Source organism: Mustelus asterias, chromosome 8 (assembly GCF_964213995.1).
Source record: "Mustelus asterias chromosome 8, sMusAst1.hap1.1, whole genome shotgun sequence".
Classification (NCBI taxonomy): Eukaryota; Metazoa; Chordata; class Chondrichthyes; order Carcharhiniformes; family Triakidae; genus Mustelus; species Mustelus asterias.
In genome coordinates, this window is record NC_135808.1 from 58129557 (window position 1) to 58151824 (window position 22268).

Sequence of the window (22268 nt, forward strand, 5' to 3'; positions counted from 1 at the left end):
AGTTTGCAGTCAGTTCATGGAGATGGTGTGTGGTTTTGCCTTTTTTTTAGTGGTAAAAATACAGTCTTGGAAAGCAATTGCAAAAGAACAAAATGTACTCATTATCCTTAGGACAGGACACTTTCCAGTGTTCGTAAAATTAAAACTTTATTGGATTTTATTTTGGAACGAAATTGCATGTGCAGTGATTGCCTTTTGCAAACTGCATCCCAGACAGGGATCCCATAGAATGAGCCAATTGATTAAGCAGTACATAGTAACAAAGTGGATTGATGGCTTGATTGTAAGAGATCGCAAGAATGATATCCTGGGAGCTAAATCCAAGTCTCTCCCTCTTTACATCCATCAATATTTTGTTTTAGCTCACTTCTGTCTGTCATGCGTTTACATAACCTGCTGTTTCGATAAGTTATCAAGACACATGTTGACTATTTAAAAAAAATCTATCTTCAAAATTGATTGCTAGCATAGAGTTGCATTGTTGATCCACTCGTTGCTGTAGCTGTGGGGGATCTGATCCATCTTTTCCTTTGGTGAGTGGTAGGTCATCAAAGTGGTGCTGGGTTTGGTGCTCTGCATCATATATAAGGCACCCTGGTGACTGCACGGAGCACTCCTGGGTTAGGTATTGCAGAGCCAATGAGAGTAATGGTTTCCCACTCTGGTTCAAAACCAGGCTTCAGCTCCAGCTGTCGGAGATTTCTTCTGCCTCCTGCACTGGTGTGAGACTTCCATCTCTGAGTCCCGCATTCCTTAATAAATGGGACATCAGTGTGTAAATATGGAAGAAGACAAAAGGGAGCAGGCAAAGTGCAAGCAAAGTTTTATGGCATGTTATTTAAAATTTACCAGCAGTATATTAATTTTAAATGTCAAGTATGTGTCCATTATGTACCACATCTCACATTGGTACAGATGTAAAACTGTCCTTAAAAGATGATAAAGAAAGCCAGACATTGACAAAACAGCTTGAAATCTACAATTAATGGAAACCAAATTGCTGTCTCTTTTACCTCAGCAGTGGGGAAATGGCTAGAGTTTAACTGATTCACCTTTTCATAGAATCCCAACAGTACAGAAGGAGGCCATTCGGTCCTTCTTGGGTAAGTGACCGTAAAGATACAGGCTAGGCTTGAAACCGAGTATTGAAAACCTTGCTGTCTGTTGTCTGCGTGAGGCTACCCTTAAGCAACACCACAACAGATTCTGTAGTATTACAATAACAAACCCACTTCTGTCACTACAGCATAGTGAGTGGATTATCTGCAGGTCAATCTGCAACATTAGTGTACTTGATGAAGCAAGTGCCTATCATTTTCCAATAGTGCCTGTGATACCAGTGCACTGTCTGATGTGTTGTACTCCGAACTTGTTGCAAAATTGGAGAAGGTTAGTCGGATGAACTGGTGGCAGCTTGCCCTCTGCCCCATGCATGCCACGCGTTGTGTAGTTGGTTCTCCCTCAACCCCGGATTAGACATTGTCTTGTGTCCAGTGACTGGCCTCCTAGAGGATTGTTACTGCCTCAAGAAGGGAATACAATGAAGATGGGGAAAATGCTGGACACTGTCCAGTTAATTTCCGAAAGTGTTGTAAAGAGTGTGCGACTAGTGCAAATACGATGCGTGCGACAGAAGTTCAACTGAAGGATTTGAAATACAAAATGATATATTAAACTCATTAAAATAAATGTGTTGAACACTCCCTTCAAATTACCTGTCAAGTAGAGATGGTGGTGGAGGGTGTAGGGATTGGCAAGTGTGTTTTTATAAATAGCCTCTTCAGGCTCTGGGGGAGTATAATCACACTCGTGAAACAGATATTCATTTTTGGTCATGTTATGCTCAGGCCAGAAAAGCTTTTCCTCAGTTGTTCCAGGCCTTGTCATTGTGCCATGATCTCAGTTGCATGATAAGGACTGGAAGGCTACAAATGAAATGAGTTTGGGGGAAGGAGTCTCAATTCTGGTGTTAAGCCTTGCAAAGACATAGCGTAAAACTCTGGGTAATGTAGCTTCAGAAAATGGAATGGAAACATCACATCAATACAGCTGGAGGATTGTGATCAGGGTAAGGCATGTCTTTGGGACTGTGAAGTGAGCTTTATTCTGGGTCCAACCCATTCTATGACTGACTTTCAAAACCTTATTCGGTAACTCTACTCTTTACTTAACACACAGTGTACCTGACCTTGGAATGATTGATTGAACAGTGAATGGGATGATTTTATTCTGTAATTAGGCAGTGCTGTATCTGGTCTGGATGGTGCAGATCAGCTTTACACATTCTACAGTTTGTCTGCAAAGTGCGATTCTAACCTGTGCACACTTAAACTAGGAAAAGATTCCATAACACAACACTGGCATTCAATGTAATGAGAATATAAAATCGTGAAACTGCCTCCATTTGTCAAAAAAAGTCTGCCTTTTTTTTTGAAGGCTAGTGGATCCCATTCAACGCATAGCATGTGCTTTGTTATGGCTTTGCTGCAGATAGGTCTGGTAGATCAACATTGAAACTTGTACATGATGTCCTACCATCAGAATAAAAACCCAGCATGCCTACTACTTGGCCCTCTTTGTAAATAACAAGTACATCACCAAATGTATGATTAACTTTTGTTCTAGTTTGAATTGGTTGGCATTTCCAAATCAGTATTTATTATTTCCGTAACTTAAATATTTACTGGAAAGAGTGATAAATGTTGTGAATCATTGACCAAAATCACTAGAGTCATCCAAGATAGAACTGTAAATAGCTGAAGCCCAAGAACTAATCCTTGAAGTATCCCACTTGTTACAGTCCACTAACCCAAAAATGACCTCTTTGTTTCTACTCTCATAATCCATGTTAATATATCACCTTCAATTCCATGAGCCCTAATCTTTGTAATAAACTTCTTACATTGTACTTTATCAAATGCCTTTTGAAAATTCAGATATATTACATTCACCTTACTATTTGCATCTTCAACAAACTCTTTTCCCTTTCCATAACCATGTTGACTCTGCTTAATCATAGTGATTTTTTTTTAAGTGTCCTGTTGCTACATCCCTAATAATAACTTGACCATTATTTTCCCTACTTTTGATGTCAGGAAAATGATCCATGGTTCCTTGTTTCTTAGCCCCCACTCCCACCTTTCTTGAACAATGGGGTTAAATTTGCTACCTTCAATCCATGGAGACTGTTCTAGAAAGCACGGAATTCTGGAAGATCAAAACTGATACATCTTTGGGCAGGATTCTCCGGCCAAGGGTTACCTAACACCTGAAATTCCTGCCTGGACTCAGTGGACCTTTGAAGGGTCTGCCGAATTTTCTGTCTCGCCTGCTACGGTTCCTGCGGTGGGTGGAACAGGAGAATTTTGGCCTTAGTCTCTAAAGTCACCCCTTTTAAATCCTCAAGAGATATGGCAGCCATTCATCAACTTTTAGTCTCATTAACTTCTCAAATATTTTCTGCAATATATTGTAATAGCTGAGCATTTTATCATACTGCCGTCTCTGCCAAGTGAGACTGTTGTAAACTGCATTCTCAAATTAAACAAACTCACTCGTCACTGTCGAGATGACGCAAACGTAGAAATTAATCTTAGAGACTAGGAGGACTAAAGAGTAATAAAATCCAGGCCAAACTTCTCAGCAAAGCCAAAAAGCTAATTTGGAAGGATTTGATTTAATTTCTTATTGTCACATGTATTGGGATACAGTGAAAAGTATTGCTTCTTGCACGCTAAACAGACAAAACCTACTGTTCATAGAGTATATAGAGGTGAAAGAAGAGGGTGCAGAATATAGTGTTACAGTTGTAGCTACGGTATCGAGAAAGATCAGCTTAATATAAGGTCGGTCCATTCAAAAGTCTGATGGTAGCAGGGAAGAAGCTGTTCTTGAGTTGGTTGGTATGTGTCCTCAGACTTTTGTATCTTTTTCCTGACGGAAGAAGGTGAAAGAGAGTGTGTCCGGGTGCGTGGGGTCCTTGATTATGCTGGTTGCTTTGCCGAGGCAGCAGGAAGTATCGACAGAGTCAATGGATGGGAGGCTGGTTTGCGTGATGTACTGGGCTACGTTCACAGCCCTTTGTAGGAGGCCTCCGATCAGGCTGCAGCCATGGAAATGCAGAGTTGCAGATTGCCGTGGAGTTTTTTTTTTGGAGCCAGGAGGGGAGATCCACTGGATTTCAGCAAGATCCAGGGCCTGGCAGCCAGGTTCACAATCAGAAATTTAGATGTTACTATTACCGTGGTAGCCACCAACCATCAAAATGCCCCCATTTCCAGTCTGGTAAATGTCCTACCGACCAAAGAACACACCCGTCAACTCAACACTCTGATCAAGACCTTTGATCCGGACCTTCAGAACACCCTCCGTGCTCTCATCCCACGTACTCCCCGCGTTGGAGATCTCTACTGCCTCCCGAAGATACACAAGGCAAACACACCCGGCCGTCCCATCGTATCGGGCAATGGGACCCTGTGCGAGAACCTCTCCGGCTATGTCGAGGGCATCCTGAAACCCATTGTACAAAGAACCCCCAGCTTTTGTCGCGACACGACGGACTTCCTACAGAAACTCGGCACACATGGAGCAGTTGAACCAGGAGCGCTCCTCGTCACAATGGATGTCTCGGCACTCTACACCAGCATCCCCCATGACGATGGCATTGCTGCAACGGCCTCAGTGCTCAGCGCCAACAACTGCCAGTTTCCAGATGCAATTTTACATCTCATCCGCTTCATCCTGGACCAAAATATCTTCACCTTCAACAACCATTTCTTCATCCAGACACATGGAACAGCCATGGGGACCAAATTCGCACCTCAATATGCCAACATCTTCATGCACAGGTTCGAACAAGACTTCTTCACCGCACGGGACCTTCAACCGGTGCTATACACTAGATACATCGATGACATTTTCTTCCTTTGGACTCATGGTGAACAATCACTGAAACAACTCTATGATGACATCAACAAGTTCCATCCCACCATCAGGCTCACCATAGACTACTCTCCGGAATCGGTTGCATTCTTGGACACACGCATCTCCATTAAGGACGATCACCTCAGCACCTCACTGTACCGCAAGCCCACGGATAACCTCACGATGCTCCACTTCTCCAGCTTCCACCCTAAACACGTTAAAGAAGCCATCCCCTACGGACAAGCCCTCCGTATACACAGGATCTGCTCGGATGAGGAGGATCGCAACAGACACCTCCAGACGCTGAAAGATGCCCTCATAAGAACAGGATATGGCGCTCGACTCATTGATCAACAGTTCCAACGCGCCACAGCGAAAAACCGCACCGACCTCCTCAGAAGACAAACACGGGACACAGTGGACAGAATACCCTTCGTTGTCCAGTACTTCCCCGGAGCGGAGAAGCTACGGCATCTCCTCCGGAGCCTTCAACATGTCATTGATGAAGACGAACATCTTGCCAAGGCCATCCCCACACCCCCACTTCTTGCCTTCAAACAACCGCACAACCTCAAACAGACCATTGTCCAGAGCAAACTACCCAGCCTTCAGGAGAACAGTGACCATGACACCACACAACCCTGCCACAGCAACCTCTGCAAGACGTGCCGGATCATCGACACAGATGCCATCATCTCACGTGAGAACACCATCCACCAGGTACATGGTACATACTCTTGCAATTCGGCCAACGTTGTCTACCTGATACGCTGCAAGAAAGGATGTCCCGAGGCATGGTACATTGGGGAAACTATGCAGACGCTGCGACAACGGATGAATGAACACCGCTCGACAATCACCAGGCAAGACTGTTCTCTTCCTGTTGGGGAGCACTTCAGCGGTCACGGGCATTCGGCCTCTGATATTCGGGTAAGCGTTCTCCAAGGCGGCCTTCGCGACACACGACAGCGCAGAGTCGCTGAGCAGAAACTGATAGCCAAGTTCCTCACACACGAGGACGGCCTCAACCGGGATATTGGGTTCATGTCACACTATTTGTAACTCCCACAGTTGCGTGGACCTGCAGAGTTTCACTGGCTGTCTTGTCTGGAGACAATACACATCTTTTTAGCCTGTCTTGATGCTCTCTCCACTCACATTGTTTTGTTTCTTAAAGACTTGATTAATTGTAAGTATTCGCATTCCAACCATTATTCATGTAAATTGAGTCTGTGTCTTTATAAGCTCTGTTTGTGAACAGAATTCCCACTCACCTGAAGAAGGGGCTTAGAGCTCCGAAAGTTTGTGTGGCTTTTGCTACCAAATAAACCTGTTGGACTTTAACCTGGTGTTGTTAAACTTCTTAAAATGTCCTACCATCAGAGTAAGAACTCAGCATTTCTGCTACTTGACCTGCTTTATGAATGTATGATTACAGTTTGTTCCAGTTTCAACTAGTTAACATCTGCAAATCAGTAATTACATTTTCCCATAGCTTAAAAATTTATCGGATCGCCAACCATCCAAAAGCGTCCATTTCCAGTCAAAGTGGGAAAGTGGGGCATAGCCAGATGGCAGGCGGGAGGAGAGGAAGCAGTAATGTCTCAGGTTGTGGTAGAGCGTTCAGTCGCAGACATACACCAGGTTGAAGTTGTGATCAACCTAAAACTAGTTCAAGAGTCTGAAAATCCTCAAATGCTACATCACAAGTCCTCACTCATCTGATGAAGGAGCTTGAGACTTTGAAAGCTAGTGCTGCCAAATAAACCTGTTGAACTTTAATCTGGTGTTGTGAGACTTCTTACATTGCAGTAAGCCAAGGGAATGAGAGCAAAGTGGTGAATTTGTGTTTGCAGTGTAGCACCTTACCTTCTGATTAATCATTTTTACAGCCTTCTGGACTCAACATTGAGTTCACAATTTCAGACCATGAACTCTGTTCCCCAGTTTGATTTTGTTTGTTTTTGCCACGTGCAAAATCTTGTTTTTCATGTTCTTGCTTTTGCACTGAGCTGTTCATTATTCTGCCATGAATACTTTACTCTGTACAAATTTCTTTTGTTTCTTTCCAACAACCATTACCAATCCCTTTGGTATCTTTGCCATTTCACCCCTCCACCTAGCCCAGGCCTTCCTTTTGGTTCTTTCACCATCCCTCCAGCCCCCTCAACCTTTTAGTGGCTTAAAACCCATCACATTTCCACCTTCCTTCATTCCGAAGAAGTCATATTCAGCTTAAAGTGTTAACTTGGTTTCTGTCTCCAAAGGCTCTGCTTGACCTGCTGAGTGTTTCCAACACTTTGGGTGGGATTTTCTGGCCGTTCACAATGGCAGGATCTTCTGGTTCTGCTGATGACGCACCCCGCCACGGGTTTTGCGGCAGTGAGGGATGCATTCAACAGGAAACCAGAAGATCCCGCCACCAGCCAAGTGTGAGCGACCTCGGCCACTGTGAAACACTTGGCGGGTTAAATGGAAAATCCCACCCTTTCAGTTTCTTTCTTAGTTAGAAAGAATGCATTTCTCTTCCTTTTGTTAACTCACCTTTATAGTGAAATGTCAAGATTCATGCCAAGTGATATCAGAGCATTTTAATATGTGTGGTAGAGAGGGTTGGGGAGCTACTATTTGACCTTGAACACTTTTATAGTTGTCATTATTATTGATTTTAACTCTGTTATATTGCTATTTCCTCAGGAGCCCATCCGTTGTACTAAAGACGGCACTTGGACAGAAGACTTTGCTCTGTGTGAGCAGGTCTATGGAGATTGCCTGCCTCCTCTGGAGCTGAACTTGGTGGAGTATATGTGTGCTGATGGCCATGCAATAGGTATTGAAACATGCACAAATTGTATCTATAACTCTTAAATCCAGTTGGGCCCACTCGGATGCTTTGTGCAAAGCTATTTAACTAAAAACTCTGAACTCCCTTCCAAATGTAACATTTGGATGGCAATTGCTACGAAGCAGAGTTCCAGGGTATGGGAATAGGGCCTGGGTGAGATTGTGGTCGGTGCAGACTTGATGGGCCAAATGGCCTCCTTCTGGACTGTAGGGATTCTATGATAAGACTATTGATGTTGCTGGTTTCCAAATGTCTAATGGCTTTTTCTGCTGAATGCTGATAGTGTTACTATCAGGCAATTAGCCTTGAGCAACGTAAATGCTAGGTTAATCCACTTGAAAATCCTTCTCATATTCTGGAGGTAAGTGTACCCTTCATTACACACTGTGTCAGTGTTTCTGTTGGGAAGTGGCCATGGCACCTGTAACCAAGACAGACGGGATAGTCATTGATCTTGGTCTCAAGCACGTAGGGAGAAAGGCAGAAGGACGCATGTTTAAAAATCTTGAGAGGGAATAGTGAGGATAAGGCAGTGCTGAGCGTAGAAGGACCTTGAGCTCTTTCAGTCCCATTTTGCACTGCACTCGTCTCACTGCAGACCACAACCTGCTGTTTTTCAGCCAGTGCCTCCATTTCTAATTGCGTGTCTTCTCACAGGCTCATGCTTAAAAAGTGGAACAAAGATAAATTAAGTCAGGAAGTCATGACCAGGGTTGACACTAAACTTGATCATTTCAAAAGAAGATATGGTGAGAGAAATGTTAAGATTACAGCATTTTGTAAACTGACGTTCAGGCCAGGGTTGGCACAACTGTGCAAGAATTAGTGTCTCCAGTGTCAAAAGCCGATGCATCCATGGCTCTAGAAGATGGGAGATTTGTATCAAAGTCTGCCTATTGCTAACATGCTGGGTAGGTGATAGGTTGTGCTGTCCGGAACAAGTTAACGAGTTAATGAATTTGTTTCATGTTACGGTTTCTCTGCCTGGGATGTTTACAGCTGATCCTGGTGCGAGGCAGATTAAGTTTGTTTCTGAACTGGTAGTTTTTTTGGGGGATTTCACCGTGATATTTCAGGCTGGATCATCGAGCATTGTATAGAAAGCAGGCGTCCCACTGGTGATCTACCCCTGCGACAGCTCATTGCTCAACTGTTGGGTTTTGTGGGGCCACATCGCCTGGCTGCACTCTGAACCAGAGACTCGCTCGTGGTTCAAGACCACGAACCTAAACACTTTGGTAAGTTGCTGTCTCACTAAGGCTAGTAGTGCTGCCTCACTGCTAGGGAATCGGGTTCGATTCCGGCCTTGGGTCACTCTCTGTGTGGAGTTTGCACATTCTCCCCATGTCTGCGTGGGTTTCCTCCTGGTGCTCCGGTTTCCTCCCACAGTCAAAAGATGTGCGGGTTAGGTGGTTGGCCATGATCAATGTGTGGGGTTACAGGGATAAGGTAAAGGCGTAGACCTGAATAGACTGCTCTTTCAGTGGGTTGGTGCAGACCCGATGGGCCGAATGGCCTCCTTCTGAATTGTCTGGATTTTACGAAGATAGAAAACCAGAAATACCTACTCTATTTTTCAGGGGCCGATGGAGAGGATAATGGAGAGAGATGTCTAATCAGCGGCTGAATTGTTATGGCCCATTTTACAATATCACAGAAAGCTTAACTTCTACAAAAACGTATTGATTTTGTAGTCTGTCAGTCTCAATTATATTAAGTTCATTGGCCTTTAGCGAGTCAGCAGATTAAGACATATATTAGGGGTTTGATGTTGGGTTTGTTGATTTTGACCAGGGTAATCATAAGGGGTTGTACTTTTAGGAATCCAATTTAGGGACAGGGCAATCATCGGTGGTTGTTGCTGCTGATGACCAGGTAGAGGCCCTTGATGTATGTGCCATGGTGTGAAAGTCAGGTGAGGACAAGATTGGACCTAATGCTGATGCTTCTTGCAGTTAAATGCTAGAGAAAGCAGAGTCATCTTAATGAGGTGTTGGAGGACAGCCAGCAAGGATGTTTGTCAAACTTTTGATACTTGCATGAATTCAACTTTTTAAACCTGAACAGGTTAGTTTAATATGAGGATCGACTGCTGTGGTCCGCTACCTGTTGTGACATGGTAAGTCCCGCATACCTCCTCTTGTCCGGGATGACTACATGTGAAATCAATTTGAGCTTGAAGAGCAACTAGGACATGCTTTGAGTGTGGGAGACTGAGGGTTACACAAGTACCAATCCAAGAGATAGTCATCCCAAGGGTAGAGTGAAGTGGTCATGAAGGCTAGTGGTGTGACCATGCCATTGTGATGGAGGGAGGAGTCAGGATGCTGTGCAGGGCTCCTGTTGAGGTCGTTGGATTGACAAACATGAGGTGGAATTTTTCCATAATCTGCCAGAGTATCAGGTTCTGACTGAAAACCGGTGTGTACCTCTCCAGCTGAACAGACCACGTTTTCATCCACTCTGACAGAAACAAATCTGGGGGCATGGTTTACGTTGTCACTCTGGCAGGGTGGTGCCTGATGAAGCCAGTTATGGCTGGTTCTACGGAGGTCGGAGCGCCATCTTTAAAGGCTTAAACTCCCTATTCCTCCTCAAGGCTACGGAGGCACCCCCTTACAAGCATTGTTGTGACTCTCCCTCCCACAACGAAGATGGCGGGGGCTCTCTACCCCCCCCTCCTCTTCCCCCCTCCTCCTCCTCCCCCCCCCCCCCCCCGCCCCACTCCCTCCCAGCTATGTGGCAATATCACAGGCAGTCTCATCCTCACAGGCAAGTTCGCCTCCTCCTTCACTGGCAAGTCCCTCCGCCCCCACTTTCAAAGGCATCAGCCCTTTTCCCCCAACCCCCACCACACATAACAGGAGCAATGCCAACTTTTTTGCCAGAGGCAGGGGCAGTGACGACCTGTGGTGGGGACTGCCCAGGCATGCCCCTTGACATCACGTTGGTGAGGTTTGAATATTTAGTGAGGGAGGGATCAGGTAGCGAGGAGGCCCATTGATAATATTCAACTTTATTAAAATGTATTTAAATGAGAACCTCATTACATCACCAGTGTGGGGCAGGGAAAATTGGGTTCCCTCGTCAAGGCTTTTAGATCACTCTGGTGCAGGTATTTCTGAATGGTACATTAGCCATCCGGTGCCAAGGTAAGAGTTATCGCTGAGGGGTGCAAAACATTATTAAGAGGGCCTCAGAATGGTTGGAAAATCACCTTGGAACCGATTACATAGGAATAGATTTTCAAGAAGTGACGTTTTCTCCGAAGTAGTTTGTATGAATTATCCAAGTACTTGACCATACAATAGAAAACGTGGGAGTCTTTTTTGCTCGGTATATGTGGCATGCGCACATCAGCTGAGACCGCAAGAATGATATCACCAACAAAGATTGGTTTAGCATCTTCAAATACACATTCATCTTTATTATGTTTCAGTTGACTCTTCAAGAAACTTGAAGCAACATTCCTAAGTCTTGTCATCATGTTCTTTTTTGGATGAGCCTCGCATTGTTATGTCATCCATCTATGTGTCGCCACCTTCAATGTGCTCATAGATCATATGAATGTTTTTGCGATATACATCTCGAACTGAAGCAATATGAAAGGGTAAAGACCTATACCTCCCCAAAGAGTATGCACAACCTCATCCAAATGTGGTTGCCAGAAACCTGAGAATGCACCTAACTCTTTCAAATATTTTGTGTTAAAATTCACCCCCAAATTTGAAACCTGGAATAGTCACATTTGTCAGCTCAATTTATGTTTGGATGATCAAGCAAACAGTCATTTGGTTTGTGAACCACTAATTATGCATTTGAACGATTTATTTGGTTAATTTATTTTTATCATGAGCTCTTTAGCTTAACATGGACTCGTGCAGTGCAGAAGGAAGCCATTTGGCACATTCTGTCTGTGCTAGCTCTTTGAATGAGCTATCTCATTAGTTCTACATCCCTAGAATTTTCCCTATAGTCTTAACATTTTTTTCCCCATCAAGTATCCACCCGATTCCCATTTAGAAAATAACTATTGAATCTGTTTCTACCACCCAGATCATAGACATAAAGGGCGGTAGAATCATGGAATCATAGAATCCCTGTAGTACAGAATGAGGCCATTTGGCCCATCGAGGCTGCACTGACCACAATCCCACCCAGGTCCTATTCCCGCAACCCTACACATCCACCCTGCCAATCCCCCTGACACTAGAGTCAATTTATCATGTGGGAGGAAACCAGAGATCTGGAGGAAACCAAGGCAGAAACGGGGAGAAAGTGCAAACTCCACACAGACAGTGACAGAGGCCAGAATTGAACCTGGGTCCCTGGCTTTGTGAGGCAGCAGTGCTAATCGATAGAAGTTTGGAACTCTTTCTGAACTGACAGCAGATGCTAGACCAATTATTAATTTTAAATCTGATCAGAGATTTTTGTGAACCAAAGGTATAAAGGGACATGGAGAAAAGGTGGACATGTGAAGTTAAGCCAGAGCTGGAAGGGACTCGAGATAAATGACTTACTCCTTTTCGTACGATCTTGTTTTCCTACAGTAACACCTTTGTGTTTGGGGGGAACTATCTCCTCTTGTCCCCTCCAATAGTTTTGTCCATTTCCTTAAATGTGTCTCTGGTTCCCAACCCTTTAAAATTTATTTATTCGGGTTACAAGTAGGCTTACATTAACATGGCAATGAAGTTACTGTGAAAATCTCCTAGTTGCCACACTCCAGCACCTGTTCAGGTACACTGAGGGAGAATTTAGCATGGCCAATGCACCGAACTGCTGCTGAGAATAGCTTATCCCTATTTATCTGATCAAGATTTGGATTCATGATTTGGAGCTCCTCTATCGCAGCTCTTCTAGCTTTCCTCTGTCATAAACGAACAATTCCGACTTCTGTGAGCTCCCCCACGTAACCAAAATCCATCATGTCTGTTAGCATTTGTTAGCATTCCAGTAAATCTCCTCAGCATGGTGGCACAGTGGTTAGCACGGCTGCCTCATTGCGCCAGGGATCCGGGTTCAATTCCGGCCTTGGGTGACTGTGTGTAGTTTGCACGTTCTCCCCATATCTGCATGGGTTTCCTCCGGGTGCTCCGGTTTCCTCCAACAGTCCAAAGATGTGCAGGTTAGGTTGATTTGCCATGCTAAATTGGCTCAAGTGTCAGGGGGATTAGCAGGGTAAATACGTGGTGTTATGGGGATAGAGCCTGGGTGGGTTTGTTGTCGGTGCAGGCTTGATGGACCGAATGGCCTCCTTCGGCACTATAGGGATTAAACCAACATTAGCATGTTGTTATTAACAAGATGTGCAGGTCAGGTTGATTGGCCATGCTAAATTCTCCCTCAGTATACTTTAACAGGCACTGGTGTGTGGCGACTAGGGGATTTTCACAGTAACTTCATTGCAGTGTGAATGTAAGCCTACTTGTGACTAATAATAAATAAACTTTTAAACTTTTTAAATAAACTTTAGCTTCACCAAGACCAAGGGACATTGTCCAAAACTGGATATGATACTCCAGTGGAGGCCTAACCAGTGCTTTCTAAAGGTTTAGTAAAAACTTTTTGTTTTCTGTGTCTCTGCCTTCTATTTATACAATAAAGGATTCTGTGTGTATTTTTATCAGCTTTGTCCAGCCACCCTCAAAAACTTGTGTCCTTAAACCTCAGGTCCCACTGTATCTCATTTTAGAAGTGTACCATATAGTTTATAATTCCTTTCACCAATTTTCATTCCAAAATATTTCACTTCACACTTCTCTGTTCGATTTCAGCTGCCATGTGTCTGCTTTTTCTATCAAGCTCTTTTAAAAAAAAAAATTTCCATGGCAGATGTCACTTTTCCACGTGGATTTTAAAAATATATTGGGGTAATTTGTTTATTAATCCTTTTTCGGATATTCCCTGGCAGGCAACCCAATCCTCACAGAGGTAGGGGTATGGCTGACACCCTCCTGAATGTGTATTACGTCTGGTAACCTTGTGTGTAAGCTGTAAACCTCCTGTGCAGTCTTCAGGCTGCAGGTTGTTACCAACTGTGTGGTTTGTAATGAGGACCATAACATTCTTCTACTTCACTGTTTAATGCGTTCAAGTAAAATTCCGCTTTTGACCCTTTTATTTTAAACAAGCTAACAACTGCAATAAACCGCCAACAAAGTAAAACACATATTCTACCTCAAATTACTTATTTAAAACAGACTTGGAGTAAGATTATATCCATGGTCCTCCAAATATCCAGATTCCTCTTTTATTTGGTGCGGTAAGTAGCAGATGTTTTTAAAGGACTGCAAAGGATTTGTGTTGATCTTTATCATTCCTAAGTACTATTGTTTTTAATACCCTCTCCAGGCCTCCTTGTAAGATATATTTTTCTTGTGTGCAGTTTCCTGGCTAAGGGAATGTGGAGGTGGCCTGTAGTGTTGGTACACTTAGAAGCAATGTTCTTTCTTAAAATAAAACTGAGCAAAAGTGCCAGGGACTGCATCGTTATTCATTTCAGAAGTATTAATCATAGAATCATAAAACATAGTAGGAGGCTGTTTGGCCCGTCATGCCTGTCCTGGCACTGTAAGGGAGCTATCAAATTAGTCCCACCCCCTGGATAGCCATGCAAATTTCTCAGTTGCAAATATTTCTCCAATTTTGTGTGAAAATTATGATTCGATCTGCTTCTGTTCCCCTCTCTCTGCCCTCCCTTTTCAAGAATGCATTCCAGACCATAAAAGCCGGTGGCACAGTGGCTAGTACTGCTGCTTCACAATTCCTGGCTTGGGTCACTGTCTGTGAAGAGTCTGCATGTTCTCCCCATGTCTGTGTGGGTTTCCTCCAGGTGCTTCAGTTTCCCCCCACAGTCTGAAAGATGTGCTGGTTAGGTGCATTCACCATGCTAAATTCTCCTGAGCAGACGCTGGAGTATGGCGTCTAGGGGATTTTCACAGTAGCTTCACTGCAGGGTTAATGTAGGCCTACTTGTGACTAATAAATAAACTTTAAAAAAACTTGTTGCATAAAAAGAAAATCTGCTCATGACCCTCTCTGATTCTTTGCCAGATAGTTAAAATCAGTATTTCTTTGGATACCTACCCTTGCCCCAGTGGAAGTCGTTTCCCTTTATCTACTCCGTCAAAGCCTTTCCTAATTGTGAAGGCCTCTTGTATGAATCTTCCGAACCTGCTGTGCTATAAGGTGAATTGTCCCAGCTTTTTTGGTCTTCCTGCATCACTGAAGTCCCTTTTGAAAGCTACCACTCAATTTGCTGGTTAGTGCATTAAATGTGCAGCAAAAGGCCAAAGGCATCTGCCGACGTCAAAATTTAGTGACTATCCTATAACAGAGATGAAGTGCATTTCTGTGTGTTCAGCTGACTTTTGATTTTAAAAAAAACTTTCTCTGCCTCTGGTGCCATTCCTTATTGAGCCTTTGCCCCACTGTTGGTTCCACTTGAATAATTCTAAAATTTAAAGCACATGAAATCTCTATCCTGCCCAGTTGGCAACAACAATTACTTATTTACAACGAAACTGTGCCAGTCAGTGAGTCCCAGGTTTGATCCTAGAGCTGTGCTGAGTTTGCTTAAATGTGGCAAGGCGAGCCAGGTCTGTAACATAAGACCATAAGACATAGGAGCGGAAGTAAGGCCATTCGGCCCATCGAGTCCACTCCACCATTCAATCATGGTTGATTTCAACTCCATTTACCCGCTCTCTCCCCATAGCCCTTAATTCCTCGAGAAATCAAGAATTTATCAATTTCTGTCTTGAAGACGCTTAACGTCTCGGCCTCCACAGCCCTCTGTGGCAATGAATTCCACAGACGTACCACTCTCTGGCTGAAGAAATTTCTCCTCATCTCTGTTCTAAAGTGACTCCCTTTTATTCTAAGGCTGTGCCCCCGCGTCCTAGTCTCCCCTGCTAATGGAAACAACTTCCCTACGTCCATCCTATCTAAGCCGTTCATTATCTTGTAAGTTTCTATTAGATCTCCCCTCAACCTCCTAAACTCCAATGAATACAATCCCATGATCCTCAGACGTTCATCGTATGTCAGGCCTACCATTCCCGGGATCATCCATGTGAATCTCCGCTGGACCCGCTCCAGTGCCAGTATGTCCTTCCTGATCATTGTCGATCATTGGAAAAACTCATCTAGTTCACTAATGTCCTTTAGGGAAGGAAATCTGCAGTCCTTACCTGTTCTGGCCTACATGTGACTCCAGAGCCACAGCAATGTGGTTGACTCTCAACTGCTCTCAGGCAACAGGGGATGGGCAATAAATGCTGGCCAGTCAGCGGTGTCCCATGAATGAATTTTTAAAATCCCAATTGCTTTGCTGAGCACCTTCGGTCTGTGCGCAGTCAGGACTCTGACCTTCCGGTTGCTTGCCATTTTAACACATGATCCTGCTCTTTGCCCACATGTCTGTCCTTGGCCTGCTGCAATGTTCCAGTGAATCTCAACACAAACTGGAGGAACAGCATCTCATCTTCCGGCTCGGCACTTTACAGCCTTTTGGTCTCAACATTGAATTCAACAAATTCAGATGATTTGCTCTATCCCACCTCGGCCCCCTTCGTTTTCATTCTATTTTATTTCATTTTTTACTGTTCTCTACTTTTTATTTCTTTATTGTCTGTCTTCGTTTTTCTTTCCCCCCACTCTTTCCCCCTACTTCATCCCCCTTTTCTACATTTTATCTCTGTCTCATTCTCCCCCCCCCCAAACATCTCCATCTGTCACAGTTTACAGCTTCTCTGCCGTTTGGCCATTCACACCCTTTATCCTCTCTGTGGACAGCCATTAGCAGTCTTTTCCCCTGGTTTCTGTGGCTATGACTCATCTTGCATTCCCTCCCCCTGCAGTATAAATATCTCCCACTTTCTATGCCTTTTAGCTTTGACAAAGGGTCATCTGGACTCGAAACGTCAGCTCTTTTCTCTCCTTACAGATGCTGCCAGACCTGCTGAGATTTTCCAGCGTTTTCTCTTTTGGGGAAAAAAATCCCAAGGTGCTTCACATGGATGTTATTGAACGTGGGACAATGATGGTGAAATGGTGGCATAGCGGTAATGTCATTGAACTAGGAATCCAAGGATCCAGGCTGATACTCTGGGGGCATGGGTTCAAATTCCACCAGAGCAGCTGATGGAATTGAAAGCTAGTCTCAGTAATGGCAACCATCTGGTTCGCTAATGTCCTTTAGGGAGGAAATCCACTGTCCTTACCTGGTCTGACACCAGACCCACAACAATATGTTTGACTCTTAACTGCCCCTCTGAAATGTCCTAGCAAGAAACTTAAGGGCAATTCGTGGTGGGCAACAAATGCTGGCCTTGCCAGCGATGCCCACACCCCCAAGGAAAAAATAATGAAAAAAAACAAACAAGCCACATCAGGAAATATTGGGACAGGTGACGAGGAGGGCACCCAGAGGTTTAGGGATGGAGGCAGCTGAAGACATGGCTGCCAACATGAAGTGAGGACAGTTGGGGATGTGTGAGAGGCTGCAATTGGAACACAATAATGAGGGGTAAGCAGCGAATTGAGAAATAAATATTTCCTGTCAAGCACATGGAGTGTGAGCTGTAGCTCAGTGTCCAGTCACCATGAAATGCCAGCATCAACCTTATACAAACAAGTGCACTGGCAGAAAACGTGGGTTGAATGTGTCATCATATCTTCACAGACAATTAGCGAGCTTGCCAAGAAATGTTCCACTTGGGTCAGAATTTCCAGGAACTACAGATAAGAATAGTTAATTTGCAAATCCTTGTACCATGGCCCACGTAAACATTAATTCAGCAAATTGCTCGGAACAGAAACAAAAACAAAACCATTGCACAAGGCTGGGTTTTACACAAATGTGACTGATTCTGAACTGCATTGGTTTCTCTGTGTGATTTGCCAGTGTGGGTACTTTATGTGCTATACGTTAAAGGCGAAAGCAAGCTAACTTTCTCCATAATCCTTAAAAATAATAAAAGGTGGTACTCGGACGCTTATAAAATCTTTCCGTTACCTTCTGTTGCTCTGAAATACTCATTAGAAGTCTTCATCTTAGGCACAGACACGTTGCATGCAACGAGAAGATTGACTAATTTTCCACCGACGACAATGTTGTTAAGAGGCCCAGCAGGCTGATGCTTTTTTTCTGTGGAAGACAGAGGGACAGGGCAGGCCCAGAGAAGGCATTCTCACTTGTGGGGATTCAGAGCCAGGGACCTTGATAGAAGACCGTCGCTAACAAAGTCAATAATGAATTCAGGAAAAATGCCTTTACCCAGAGAGTGGCTACAATGTGGAACTGGTTGTAACATGGAATTGTCAAGGTGGATTGTGGTGGATTTTAGTGGGAACTAGATCAGAACATTAGAAGGAGGATCGGGAGTGGACAATATGGACACTCCAGTCTACTCCACCATTCAATGGGGACATTGCTAATCTGATTATAGCCTGAAGTCCACTTTCTTGCCGGTTTCCTCCTACCTCTTGACTCCCGATAGTTTAAGAATCTGTCTGTTTTAGCCTTAAATATATATTCAATGATTCAACACTCATAGTTCTCTGGGGTAGATAATTCTAAAGATTCACAGCCCCCTGAGAAAAAAAATCCTATTCATCTCCATCTTAAATAGCTGACGTCTTATTTTTAAACTGTGCTCCTGTTATGTATTTGTATTAATTCTTATTGGCTTACTGAGCTCCGCTGTATTAATATCTTCACCTGAAGTGGCATTATAAGTCCCTAACGGGAAAAACAGGCAGAGAGGAAGCAGCCTTGTAAGAGAACACACACCTGTAAATAAAGCTCTATTGTTTTTAACCTTCGGTGCTCCCTAGTGTCATTCTCCAATACAGAACGTAAAAGCTGGTGATGAGGCCAACGAACGGTGCTAGCTAGCTGCCGGGAGGATTAATTTACCTAGAAAAAAGTTGGGAAAAGAAAAATTAGAAAAGAAGCTTCCTGCATGTGCTCCGGACCTGATGGGCTAGGTGAACGTGAGTAACAATACTCTGCAGCAGTTATACAGCTAAGTGTGTTAAATAAGAGGCTGAAGCTCAGGTAGTTGCCTTGTTTGAAAGAAAAATCAAGGCAGCTGCATTATAAAGTGCACCTGTGGGAAATCTCCATTAGTAAAACAGCGGGAGTTTTTGACACCTTTGGACCCTTTAATGAAAATGTGGAGTGATGGAGTTCTATACTGAGTGTTTTGACTATTTTGTGCAGCCAAACGAAATAGCTGAAGATATTCAGATGCCCACTTTCCAAAGCATGATGGGAGGCAAATGTAGTTTAGTGCATCCTGAGAAGCCAGGCGCTAAACCATAGGAACAGCTCATAGATACCTTGCAAGCACATTTTTCGTCAAAACCCTTGGAGATTGCATTGCATTTTAGATTCCATAAAAGAAACCAAGATGGGGAGTCAATTATGCAAATTCATGTCTGTGCTTTAAAGGGCTTGCAGAATATTGTAAGTTTGGACATGTGCTGAATGACACTATTCGGGACATGTTCATCTGTGGTCTGTTCAACAAAGCAATACAAAAATATTTGCTGACAGAGAGGAACCTTAAGGTGGAAAAGGCCGTGGAAATTACTGTCTCTATGGAACTGGCTGCAAAGGAAGCTCAGCAATTGGAGCTCAACATTCATGCATGTCACTGGTGTGCAAATGATGTGGAGATGCCGGTGTTGGACTGGGGTGGGCACAGTAAGAAGTCTCACAACACCAGGTTAAAGTCCAACAGGTTTATTTGGTAGCACAAACTTTCGGAGTGTCGCTCCTTCTTCAGGTGAGTATTTCTTCAGACTCCTTCTTCACCTGAAGAAGGAACGACACTCCGAAAGTTTGTGCTACCAAATAAACCTGTTGGACTTTAACCTGGTGTTGTGCAAAACCAGGGCATTCTGCAGGTGAATGCCGCTGTAAAGACATGGTACGTCAAAGCTATGCTTGCTGAATGAAAAAGCAAGTTCAAAGTGAAAGTAAGAAACAGGAACAAACTAAGACAGCATTTAAACTGAACAAAAGGAGAAATGTTCATGCTGTACAAAAGGCTCGAGAAAATGTAGCGACTCTCGGTCTGAAGAGGAATTATTACTGAATGTGACACCCATTGTTGCTTTTATACGTCAACACTGGATCATCTCGCTGCTAGATGGTCAGCAGTAAGGGTGAAAGTTGACACGGGGCAGCAGTCTTGCTGGTGTCAGAGACGAGCTGCAAGGAGAAACTTAAACACATTCCTTCGAAGCCATCAAGTATAGTGTTGAAGATATATATAGGTGAAGAGGTTCCACTGAAGGGCTGCATCAAAGTCGCTGTGCAACTTAATGAGCAAACAGCAGTTGGTCTCTACATGTAGTAAAGGGCAACTGTCCAGCATTGATGGGTCGTACATGTCTGGACAAGATTCAGCTGAACTGAGCCAAAGTCAACATGATGACCAATGGAGAATCAGACCTCAGAAACATTTTCAAGAAGCACACAGTTGTTTTTGATGAAAAAGTAGGGAGCACAAAATATATTACAGCTCAACTGAAAATAAAAGACGAATGCCAAGTGAAATGCTTGAAGGCAAGGTTTGTACCATATGCTATTAGGCCGAAGATGGAAGCCTCATTTGGGAAGACTTCTGAAGATGGGAGTCTTGGAACCTGTCAGCATTAGTGAGTAGTTCCAGCCATCAAGAAGGATCTGTAAGGTTTTGCGGAGACTTCAAAGTCACCATTAATCCAGTGTTATGCGCAGTACAATACCACTACCCCGCATTGTAGACTTGTTTGCGGGATTGGAAGAGGCCAACGTTTCAGCAGAATTGACCTGAGCCAGGCTTACTTACAGACAAATGTGGACAAGAAGTTAAAGGAACTTCCGACAATCGTGGCATACAAAGGCTTGTTCCAATGCTGAAGATTGCCACTTGGTATCAACCCTGCTTCTATATTGTTCCAAAGGACAATGGATCAGCTCCTGAGTGGACTGAGCAAAATCCAGTGTTGGAAGGGATTGGAGACTATGGTCTGGAAGTCTGCAAGGACAAGTGCAAGTTCTTTTGATTTAATTTGATTTATCATTGTCATTGGTATATAGGTATGCAGTGAAAAGTGTTGTCTCTTGCACACTATGCAGACAAAGTATACCGTTCATAGAATACATAGTGGAGAAGGAAAGGAGAGAGTGCTGAATGTAGTGTTACAGTCATACAGCTAGGGTGTAGAGAAAGATCAACTTAATATAAGGTAGGTTCATTCAAAAGTCTGACAGCAGCAGGTAAGAAGCTGTTCTTGGGTCAGTTGGTATGTGACCTCAGACCTTTGTATTTTTCTCCAGATGGAAGAAAGTGGAAGAGAGAATGTCCAAGGTGTGTGGGGTCCTTGATTATATTGACTGCTTTTCTGAGGCGGCAGGAAATGTAGATGGAGTCAATGGATGGGAGGCTGGTTTGAGCGATAGACTGGGCTTCGTTCACAACCTTTGTAGTTTCTCGCGGTCTTGGTCAGAGCAGGAACCGTACCAAGCTGTGATACATCCGGAAAGGATTCTTCTTCCAATCATCCATTGGTTATTTAGGATGTGTAATTGATGCCACTGGCCTTCACAAATCTCCTTCAAAGGTTAAGGCTATTACAGAGTTGTCTGCATCTTGGAATCCTCCCTAGGATTGTTGAACTATCATTCACTTGGCAACAATTCTGAAACCATTGCATAACCTCTTATGCAGAATTTTCCCATCCTGCCCACCATGGGAACTGTAGAGGGCCGGGGGCAGACTATGCAAAGATCTGTTTACCTCTGGCGGGGTTTTCTGGTTTTGGGGTGAGCGTGGCTGGAAAAATCCCACCCCTTGTGTCAGAACAAGACGTGGAAGTGGTCAGATCAACGCAATAACACTTCCGTGCAAGCAAAGAAGTGTTACTTAAATCTGAAGTTCTTACACACTTTGGTCCTACTTTACCCCTGCTGTTAGCTTGTGATACATCCTCTTATGGTAGAGGAGTGGTGGCCTCAAACATCATGCCAGTGTGTGAAGAAAGACCCATTGCTTTTGCATCTCAAACCTTGAGAAAGGCTGAAAGTAACTAAGCCCAAATTGAAAAGAGAGCTTGAAGAATCACCTTTGGAGTAAAGAAATTCCATCAGTTCCTGAATGGGAGAGAATTGTTGTTGGATCATGGCCCGCTAACTGCCATTTTTGGACCACACGTGGAATTCTATCACTAGCAGCAAGTAGAATGCAAAGAAGGTCATTTTGTCTGCACATACATACACCATTAAGTATTGACAATCAAGTCTCCATGGTAATGCGGATGGACTTTCGAGAGTGCTACTGACATGTAGTTTGTGAGACTACTCAAGTGGGAATATCTTCACCTTTCAATGAGTCGATAACACACTCAACACATGTGAGGAAGTGTACTCGAAGTGACCCAAGAGATGGATATGTTATTACAAGGAAAGACCTCAGAACACCGAATCTGAAGCCATACC

The 22268-nt window shown here is 43.8% G+C and overlaps 1 protein-coding gene across 1 annotated transcript in view; it reads left to right on the plus strand.

Moving 5' to 3' along the window:
- Positions 1-22268, plus strand: part of pappa2 (pappalysin 2) — a 416756-nt gene that overhangs the window by 292502 nt on the left and 101986 nt on the right. The window contains exon 18 of the mRNA XM_078219173.1: positions 7621-7753. Within this exon, the coding sequence (XP_078075299.1) occupies positions 7621-7753 (133 nt within the window). The remainder of the gene's footprint in view (positions 1-7620; positions 7754-22268) is intronic.